This window comes from Tachyglossus aculeatus, chromosome 14, assembly GCF_015852505.1.
Source record: "Tachyglossus aculeatus isolate mTacAcu1 chromosome 14, mTacAcu1.pri, whole genome shotgun sequence".
NCBI lineage: Eukaryota > Metazoa > Chordata > Mammalia > Monotremata > Tachyglossidae > Tachyglossus > Tachyglossus aculeatus.
The window spans coordinates 53167694-53178531 of NC_052079.1; the positions used below are offsets into that span (position 1 = coordinate 53167694).

The following is a 10838-nucleotide window of genomic DNA, read 5'->3' on the forward strand; positions in this document are numbered from 1 at the left end:
CTATGAGCCTCATGTGAGACAGGGACTGTATCCAACCTATCTTATATCTACCCGAGTGCCGAGCACAGTGTCCGGGACACAGTAAGTGCTTAATAAGTACTTTTTAAAAAGTTAAAAGTAAAGTAAAAAGTGCAAGCCATTGTCAGGGAAACTTTCAAGATAGGACTTTATTATGCTCAAAAGGACTTGTCATCTCCCTCACCTATATATGCCCAGGTGCCGGTTACCCGGGAGAGGTTTTGCAGAGAAGCCCGGGTAGAAGGGTAGAATTTTCCATGTGTCCAGCCCTCTCCCTGACCCACCATGTTCTGGCTTCAGAGAGATCTTCGTTACCCACACCACAGCTGTGGGGACTGGGCTGCTTCTGGGTTTCCCACCCCTGTTCTCCCTTGTCCCCTCCTGAGGAGCCCTCAGAGGTTCAGGATGCCGCAGCATCTCGCTGGACTCCAGGAGAGGAGGCTAGGAATCTGTCCCGGAGCCATCCCCACAGATCCCAGATCTCCATTGGCAGCTTTTTCCTTTGTGTCTCCCTCTGGCCTGATGTGACTCCAAAAAATGCGGTGGGCTAGAGTGACCCGGAAGGGGCAGGATGGGCCGTTCCACGTCACGGAGTGACTGAGTGTCCCCCTGAATCCCCCAGGATGGAGCGAGGAAAGAGTGCCTGGAAAGAGAGGGAGAAGGCCCAGACCAAAGCCTCTTCTTTCTTGTCCAGTGTTTCGCTGGAGCCAGCCGGGATGGGGTCCTGTCCAGAGCCAGATGACCAGGCAGTGGTGGGCTGGGGGCTGCTGAGTCCAGGTGGGTCTGATCCCATAATGCGTTCATTCCCTGTGGGGCTCCAGCTGGACGGGTGTTCTTTACTGGTCAAACGTTGACCCTGGCCTGTTTGTGGCCAATTGAAAGCTGGAAGGGGCCCTCGGCTCCCTACCTCCAGATGCTTGTGGAGCTGATCCAGTGCTTCCTGTGGCTACTGGGAAGGAGGCAGAAAGGCAGAGATTCCCGGCAGGCAGCAAGGCAGGCCACATGGAACAGGCAGAAGGGTTAAGAGGCTGCCCCCGGCCCCTGCTACTGAGTTCAACCACGGGTGGGGGTCGGAGTGAAGCGGTTCGGTGCCTGAGGTCAGTCTCCCGCTTCGCCGCCGTTTCTCCCAGAGAGGTAATGCCCCGTTGTCCGTGGGGGGGTCCCAACTGGACCAAATTAGAGACAGACCCCAAAAGGCCCCAGTCCTGTCCCTTTAGATGCTCCAAATCCTGGTTGGGCAGGACTTCCCACTCGAGGTTCCAGGGGCAGCCGGGGATCTTCCTGCCCTCACAGCCACACCCCCTCGCCATCATTCACCACAGACACAGCTTCTGAGTTGAATCCCTGCCTGCTCTGACCTCCTCCCCTCTTCCCTCTCCTCTTTCGCTGGCTCCAAGGGCTGTAGGGGGGGGATCTCAGGAGTCATCCGGTCCAGCCCCCTGCCTCCAAGCAAGCGAATGGAGCGCCAGGCCCCCGGTCTTCATTTTTAAGCCGTCCAGGGACGAGGGCTCCATAACTTCCTCAGTAGTCCGTTCCAGGGCATAACGATCTCCTTAACGCTCATCAAAATTCCTCTTGCTGCCATTTCCGCCGGCTTCCTGTGGTCCCAGCAGGATGGGGTGTGGGGGAGGCTCTGGGAAGGAAGGTCTGTGCGAAGAGGAGCAAGGCTGGACAACTTGGGGAGGGGCAGAGGCCGCGGGGACGGGCAGCGGCCCACGACCTCGGTTCCCTTCACAGGGGCGTGAGGCCTTCCCCGGCCTCCTGGATGGTCTTGGTGGTGACCAGCACGGTGGCCCCCAGCTCCGTGGCCGGCACGGGGACGCCGTGGCTCGGCTCCCCCAGGTTGTCTAGCGGGGGTGCCGAGGCCAGGTGCCCGCCGCTCTCCTGGGCCGGGGGATCCCAAGGGTGGAAGCTGCCATTGGCGGGGGACTGGTCTGGGTCTGAGGTGGGGTTTGGAGGGACCCCGGCCTGGGCCTCACTGGCAGGGGGCATGTAGCTGCACTCCACATTTTCTGGGGGAAAGAAAAGAAGCCAGGGAGAGTTAGTCTTGGGTACAATAATAATGATGGCATTTATTAAGTGCTTACTATAATAATAATAATAATAATGTTGGTATTTGTTAAGCGCTTACTATGTGCAGAGCACTGTACTAAGCGCTGGGGGGAACACAAGGAGATGAGGTTGTCCCATGTGGGGCTCACAGTCTTAATCCCCATTTTACAGATGAGGGAACCGAGGCACAGAGAAGTGAAGTGACTTGCCCAAGGTCACACAGCAGATGTGGGGGAGGTGGGATTCGAACCCACGACCTCTGCCTCCCAAGCCCGCACTCTTTCCACTGAGCCACGCTGCTTCTCTATGTGCCAAGCACTGCTCTAAGCGCTGGGGAGGTTACAGGGTGATCAGGTTGTCTCACAGGGGGGTTCACAGTCTTCGTCCCCATTTTACAGATGAGGGAACTGAGGACCAGAGCAGTGAAGTGACTTGCCCAAAGTCACACAGCTGACAACTGTTGGAGCCTGGATTTGAACCCATGACCTCTGACTCCAAAGCCCGGGCTCTATTCCACTGAGCCACGCTGCTTCTCTAAATAAATACTGACCCTTTCCCCCTCTCCCTCAAATAATTCCTTTTTCTTTTCCTGTATCAAAGACACCTACTCCCGGGAAGGCTCGGAGGAGGTGATGGGGTTGGTGAAGAGAGATGGTGAGGGTGGTTGGGAAGCGGGAGGAGGAGGAGGACGAGGAGGAGGAGGAAGGGGTTGGCAAGAGTCTGGCCGGGAGGCCTCTGGTGTCTTCTCTCTCTCTCCCTTGCGGTGAAGTTATGCTAATTAAGCTTATCATTAGATGATTACTATGTGCTAAGCGCTGGGGTAGATACAAGATAAGTAAAAAGCGTGGGACTTGAGTTCTAACCCTGGCATTGCCATTGATCTGCTGTGTGACCTTGGACAGCTCACTTAACTTCTCTGGGCCTCATCGGTCAAAATGGGGATTAAGACTGTGTGCCCTATGGGGGACAGGGCTGTGTCCAGCCTGATTATTTTGTATCCACCCCAGCACTTGGCAGAACTTGGTAATAATAATGATGGCACTTTATTAAGTGCTTACTATGTGCAAAGCACTGTTCTAATAATAATAATGATGACATTTTATTAAGCGCTCACTATGTGCAAAGCACTGTTCTAATAATAATGATGATGGCATTTTATTAAGCGCTCACTATGTGCACAGCATTGTTCTAATAATAATAATAATGATGATGGCATTTTATTAAGTGCTCACTATGTTCAAAGCACTGTTCCAATAATAATAATAATAATAATAATGATGATGACATTTTATTAAGCACTCACTATGTGCAAAGCACTGTTCTAATAATAATAATAATGATGATGATGGCATTTTATTAAGCGCTCACTATGTGCAAAGCACTGTTCTAATAATAATGATGATGGCATTTTATTAAGCGCTCACTATGTGCAAAGCACTGTTCTAATAATAATAATAATGATGATGGCATTTTATTAAGCGCTCACTATGTGCAAAGCACTGTTCTAATAATAATAATAATGATGATGGCATTTTATTAAGCGCTCAGTATGTGCAAAGCACTGTTCTAATAATAATAATAATAATAATAATGATGGCATTTTATTAAGTGCTATGTGCAAAGCACTGTTCTAATAATAATAATAATAATAATGGCATTTTATTAAGCGTTCTATGTGCAAAGCACTGTTCTAATAATAATAATAATGATGGCATTTTACTAAGCACTCACTATGTGCAAAGCACTGTTCTAGTAATAATAATAATAATAATGATGGCATTCTATTAGGGGCTCACTATGTGCAAAGTACCGTTCTAATAATAATAATAATAATAATGATGGCATTTTATTAAGTGCTCACTATGTGCAAAGCACTGTTCTTATAATAATAATGATGATGGCATTTTATTAAGCGCTCACTATGTGCAAAGCACTGTTCTAATAATAATAATGATGATGGCATTTTATTAAGTGCTCACTATGTGCAAAGCACTGTTCTTATAATAATAATGATGATGGCATTTTATTAAGCGCTCACTATGTGCAAAGCACTGTTCTAATAATAATAATGATGATGGCATTTATAAAGCACTTACTAGGTGCAAAGCACTGTTCTAAGCACTGGAGTGGTTCCAAGGTGATCAGGTTGTCCCATGGAGGGCTCACAGTCTTAATCCCCATTTTACAGATGAGGTAACTGAGGCCCAGAGAAGTTCATTCATTCATTCATTCAATCGTATTTATTGAGCGCTTACTGTGTGCAGAGCACTCTACTAAGTGCTCGGGAAGTACAAGTTGGCAACATATAGAGATGGTCCCTACCCAACAGCGGGCTCACAGTCTAGAAGTTAAGTGACTTGCCCAAAGTCACACAGCTGACAAGTGGCGGAGCCACTTAGTACAGTGCCTGGCACATAGTAAGAGCTTAACTTTAAAAAAAAAATGGTATTTGTTCTCTCCTGGCCCCTGTCTCTCTCCACCCTTCAGTTGGGGTCAGAGAAGCAGCGTGGCTCAGTGGAAAGAGCCCGGGCTTTGGAGTCAGAGGTCATGGGTTCAAATCCTGGCTCCGCCAACTGTCAGCTGTGTGACTTTGGTCAAGTCACTTCACTTCTCTATGCCTCAGTTACCTCATCTGTAAATGGGGATTAAGACTGTGAGCCCCCCGTGGGACAACCTGATCACCTTGTAACCTCCCCAGCGCTTAGAACAGTGCTTTGCACATAGTAAGTGCTTAATAAATGCCATCATTATTATTATTATTATCCAGGCAGGACTGGGCTGGAAGGGGATGGGAAGGGAAGAGAGAAGGAGAATCGGGAAAGATCCCATTAGGGGAGCTCGGAGGTTGGAGCTGCAGGCCCAGGCTGAAGATGTGTAAATCAGAGCATGGGCTGCTCGTTCACCCCCCGGGACTTTGGCCTGTGGGGACCTCTGACCCCCCTCCAGCCCTCAATCAATCAATCAATCATATTTATTGAGCACTTACTGTGTGCCGAGCACTGTACTAAGCGCTTGGGAAGTACAAGTTGGCAACATATACAGTCCCTACCCAACAGTGGGCCCTCGGGACGGGGGCCTCCCCATGCCCCCCGCCCCCCAACGTCTGGCATCCTCCATGTGGGCTGCCCCAGGAATCCAGCAGCGTGTCTCAGTGGAAAGAGCACAGACTTGGGAGCCAGAGGTCGTGGGTTCTAATTCACGCTCTGCCACTTGTCAGCTGTGTGACTGTGGGCAAGTCACTTCACTTCTCTGGGCCTGTTACCTCATCTGTAAAATGGGGATTAAGACCGTGAGCCCCACGTGGGACAACCTGATTACGTTGTATCTCCCCCAGCACTTAGAACAGTGCTTGGCACATAGTAAGCGCTTAACAAATACCATCATCATTATTAGTAGTAGTAGAAGTAGTAGTAGAGAAGCAGCGTGGCTCAGTAGAAAGAGCCCGGGCTTTGGAGTCAGACATCATGGGTTCAAATCCCGGCTCCTCCACATGTCAGCTGTGTGACCTTGGGCCAGTCACTTAACTTCTCTGTGCCTCAGTTACCTCATCTGTAAAATGGGGATTAAGACTGTGAGCCCCCCGTGGGACAACCTGATCAGCTTGTAACCTCCCCAGCGCTTAGAACAGTGCTTTGCACATAGTAAGCGCTTAATAAATGCCATTATTATTATTATTATTAGTATCCAGACTTGGTATTGCTTCTTCCTGGCCTTCAGCCCTGGTCTGAGAATTTCCATGAGGCGGGGAAAATCACCCATCCTGGACTCCGGGGGTGGAAGAGTGGGAGAGGGCAGAGGGGCCGGGGAGCTTCTGAGAAAGAGACCCGGAAGCTGGGTCTCGTCCCCCCAACCAGCTGACCCCAGGATTGCGGGGTGGGACTGCAAGCTCACTGTGGGCAAGGAATGTTTCTGTTTATTGTTGTATTATACTCTCTCAAGGGCTCAGTAAGCGCTCAGTAAATATGATTGAATGAATGAATGAATGGGAGCACAGCTGGTGACCAAGGCCTGGGCAATAGCGCTTAGTACAGTGCTCTGCACACAGTAAGCGTTCAGTAAATATGATTGAATGGATGAATGAGAGCACAGCTGGTGACCAAGGCCTGGGTAAAAGCGCTTAGTACAGTGCTCTGCCCACAGTAAGTGCTCAGTAAATACGATTGAATGAATGAATGGGAGCACAGCTGGTGACCAAGGCCTGGGCAAAAGCGCTTAGTACAGTGCTCTGCCCACAGGAAGTGCTCAGTAAATATGATTGAATGAATGAATGGGAGCACAGCTGGTGACCAAGGCCTGGGCAAAAGCGCTTAGTACAGTGCTCTGCCCACAGTAAGTGCTCAGTAAATACGATTGAATGAATGAATGGGAGCACAGCTGGTGACCAAGGCCTGGGCAAAAGCGCTTAGTACAGTGCTCTGCACACAGTAAGCACTCAGTAAATATGATTGAATGGATGAATGGGAGCACAGCTGGTGACCAAGGCCTGGGCAAAAGCGCTTAGTACAGTGTTCTGCACACAGTAAGCGCTCAGTAAATATGATTGAATGGATGAATGGGAGCACAGCTGGTGGCCAAGGCCTGGGCAAAAGTATTTAGTACAGTGCTCTGCCCACAGTAAGCACTCAGTAAATATGATTGAATGAATGAATGGGAGCACAGCTGGTGGCCAAGGCCTGGGCAAAAGCGCTTAGTACAGTGTTCTGCACACAGTAAGCGCTCAGTAAATATGATTGAATGAATAAATGGGAGCATAGCTGATGACCAAGGCCTGGGCAAAAGCGCTTAGTACAGTACTCTGCACACAGTAAGCGCTTAATAAATATGATTGAATGAATGAACAGAGACACAGAGGCAGAGGGAGAATGGAGTAGAGACAAGGAGGCCGGAGGGAATGAGAGCAGGTGACGGGGGTTCTCCTGGGGGTGCTTCCCCCTGGCTCCGGAAATGACAACAATAATAATAATTGTGGTATTAAGTGCTTACTATGTGCCAGGCACTATACTAAGCGCTGGGGTGGACACAGTCCCTGGCCCATGTGAAGCTCACAGTCTCCATCCCCATTTTCCAGATGAGGGAACCGAGGCCCGGAGAAGTGAAATGATCTGTGGAAGATCACCCAACAGGCAGACACTCACCGGTGGCCCCCTCGGCGATCCTGGTGGTGGTGATGGGGGGGATGGACGACCTCTTCCTCCTCCGCAGCTGGACGCTGACCACCCCGCAGAGGACCAGGGCCAGAGCCAGGCCAGCCAGGGTTGGGATGCCGTAGGTGAGCAGGGGTTCCAGCAGCGCGGCCCAGGGCGAGGCGGAGGCCAGGCCTGCCGTGGCAGAGCCCGGGGGTGGTGGGCTGGTGCCCGGGGCTGGGCTCACCTCCTCGGACACTTTCTCTGAGGACCGGACGGCAGGGAGGGACCCGCTCAGCCAGGGACAGGCCCTGGACGTGACGCGGTCATGCCCGACACCCACCAGATCATGCCCCACAATCAATCAATCAATCAATCGTATTTATTGAGCGCTTACTGTGTGCAGAGCACTGTACTAAGTGCTTGGGAAGTCCAAGTTGGCAACATATAGAGACAGTCCCTACCCAACAGTGGGCTCACAGTCTAAAAGGGGGAGACAGAGAACAAAACCAAACATGCTAACAAAATAAAATAAATAGAATAGATATGTACAAGTAAAATAAATAGAGTAATAAATATGTACAAACATATATACATATATACAGGTGCTGTGGGGAAGAGAGGGAAGTGAGATGGGGGGATGGAGAGGGGGATGAGGGGGAGAGGAAGGAAGGGGCTCAGTGTGGGAAGGCCTCCTGGAGGAGGTGAGCTCTCAGCAGGGCCTTGAAGGGAGGAAGAGAGCTAGCTTGGCGGATGGGCAGAGGGATTGGGGGCATTCCAGGCCCGGGGGAGGACAGGCGAGAACGAGGTACGGTAAGGAGATTAGTGGCGGAGGAGCGGAGGGTGCGGGCTGGGCTGGAGAAGGACAGAAGGGAGGTGAGGTAGGAGGGGGCGAGGTGATGGACAGCCTTGAAGCCCAGGGTGAGGAGTTTCTGCCTGATGCGCAGATTGATTGGTAGCCACTGGAGATTTTTGAGGAGGGGAGTAACATGCCCAGAGCGTTTCTGGACAAAGACAATCCGGGCAGATTGTACAATATCACAGCCATGCCCACCACCCTCCCAAGCCATGCCCACAGACACGCCCATCACACTTCCATCCATTCCCAAAACCGTGCCCAGCATCTCCAGGCCTCACCCCCAGCCCCACCCACAGCATCCAAGCCCCTGCCACCACCTTCCCAGCAATTGCCCTGTCCCACATCCTCCCCAAATCCCACCCAACATCCCCCCAACCCCTCCTAAGTCCCCTCCCCAGCTCCACCCAACAACATCCAATCCCCGCCCAACACCCACCCAGCCTCGGACTTTCCTAAAAGGGAATCGGCACACGTATCTGCACGCGTGGACTCGTGCACATGTGCCCAACCCTCCTGTATATGTTCCCTTTCCATTCAGTCGTATTTATTGAGCGTTTACTGTGTGCAAAGCCCTGTACTGAGCGCTTTCGGTGCCAATTCCCCATGCTTGTGAGAGCATCCAGCGCTTAGAACCGTGCTTTGCACATAGTAAGCGCTTAACAAATACCATCATTATTATTATCGATAATCACTCCCTTCCCATGTTCCAGATTCCTGGAAGAGGAGGGAACTGGGAGAATAGCCACCAGTCTTGCAGGGAGAGGAGGGGGTGAGAGTCCCACGCCTTTGAGGACAGTGCTCTACCCCAGTCTCCCTTCAAATAATAATGATAATAATAATAATAATACTTGTTAAGCACTTACTATGTGCTAAGCATTTCTCTAAGTGCTAAAGTAAGTAATAATAATAATAATGATGGCATTTATCAAGTGCTTACTATGTGCAAAGCACGGTTCTATGCGCTGGGGAGGTTACAAGGTGATCAGGTTGTCCCACGGGGGGCTCACAGTCTTCATCCCCATTTGACAGATGAGGGAACTGAGGCCCAGAGAAGTTAAGTGACTTGCCCAAAGTCACACAGCTGACAACTGGCAGAGCTGGGATTTGAACCCATGACCTTTGACTCCAAAGCCCGGGCTCTCTCCACTGAGCCATGCTGCTTCTCAAGTGCAAGTTAACTTAAGTGCAAGTGAATCGGGTTGGGCACAGTCCCTGTCCCATATGGAGCTCAGAGTCTTAATCCCCATTTTATAGATGACATAACTGAAGCCCAGAGGAGTCAAGTGAGTTGCCCAAGGTCACACAGCAGATTTGAATCAGAACAGGGATTAGAACCCAGTTCCTTCTGACTCCCAAGCCTGTGCTCTATCTGATTGTGACTCCCGCTCCTGCCCGCCTTAGTCAGACCCTCAAGAATGGGGTTAAGTGCAAAGGGGTTGGACTCTAGGGGGTAAAAGCCAGGCCCACCATGCCCGACTGTGGTCCAGGCCCCTCTTCCACTCCTCCCAGGGACCCGGCTTCCCCCAGCTCCCTGCTTCTGGATCCTCCAGCCTTGTAGCCAGTATCCCCACCCTCCTCTGCCGAACATTTAGGCCGAGCGACCTGGTGCGGGAAAGCAGGTAGTTATTCCGTCCCTTGGTAATAATAATAATAATAATAATAATAATAATAATAATAATGGCATTTATTAAGTGCTTACTATGTGCAAAGCACTGTTCTATGTGCTGGGGAGTTTACAAGGTGACCAGGTTGTCCCACCGTCTTAGTCCCCATTTTACAGAGGAGGTAACTGAGGCCCAGAGAAGTGAAGTTACTTGCCCAAAGTACTTGCCCAGAGTACTTCCCTACCCATCCCCCTGCGGGGTCAGTGAAGGTGAAGTTCACCAAGCTAAAGACCGGGCATCAGCGGGCTGCCCTGCATGCTTAGCTAACCAACCGGGGCAAGCGTGTGAAGTGAGGTGAGGCCCGGGCCAGATGGGAGGAGCTGTGGGTTAAGAGGGTTTACTGCCTTCCCAGAGAGAGCCTGGCTCCAGCCCAGGGTCCAGGGAATGCCCCTTCTTCTCAGCTGCCTCGGACAGAAGTAACAAAAATCATCCATCCGGAACTTCCTCCCTCCCTTCTCCTCCTGCGGCTGTTTTCCACCTTTCCCCTTGTCTCTCTCCCTTCCCCTTGTTCTCTCCCTCCTCTTATGTTCCTTTCCCCTCTCCCCTCGCCCTCCCTTCCTCTGCTCTCCCAGCTCCTTGTCCTTCCGGCCCCTTATCCTTCCTCAGCCTCCCAAAAAGGGAAGAAGGAGGACCGGGATGAGGTGGAGGAGAAGAAGCAGAGAGAAAGGCGAGGGTGGGTTTGGGTGGCTCACCTGAGATCTGGAGCAAGAAACAGAAAACACAGCCCCGGGTCAGGGGATCATAGCAGTAGGCTTGGCCACAGGCCTTGGGCATCTCAGCGTAGCTCTGTTCCTCTTTCGTGTGCCTCACCCCAGCCCGTCCCTGTCCACCGCTGCTTCTCAGCCCCCCCAGGAGACCTTTAAACGGGGGCCTGTTCCCCGGCCCCGCCCCCGGTCCTGCCCCCTCTGATGGGAACCCTGCCCAACCCCTCCGTCCCTGGCCGGCCTTGGCCTACATGTGACCACCAGTTCCCCCAGAGAGCCAGGGCTCTGGGCTTCCCCCTTTTAGTCTGTGAGCCCACTGTTGGGTAGGGACTGTCTCTATATGTTGCCAACTTGTACTTCCCAAGCGCTTAGTACAGTGCTCTGTACACAGTAAGCGCTCAATAAATACGATTGATTG

General features: G+C 51.4%; 1 protein-coding gene across 1 annotated transcript; it reads right to left on the reverse strand.

Moving 5' to 3' along the window:
• Positions 1-285: 285 nt before the first annotated feature.
• On the reverse strand, positions 286-10490 carry TNFRSF13C (TNF receptor superfamily member 13C). The gene is made up of 3 exons (XM_038756085.1): positions 10409-10490; positions 7206-7457; positions 286-2030 (listed from the first exon to the last, which is right to left on the reverse strand). Exons 1-3 carry the CDS (start codon positions 10488-10490, stop codon positions 1750-1752), a joined length of 615 nt encoding a protein of 204 aa, XP_038612013.1. The 3' UTR covers positions 286-1749.
• Between the last annotated feature and the right edge of the window lie 348 nt (positions 10491-10838).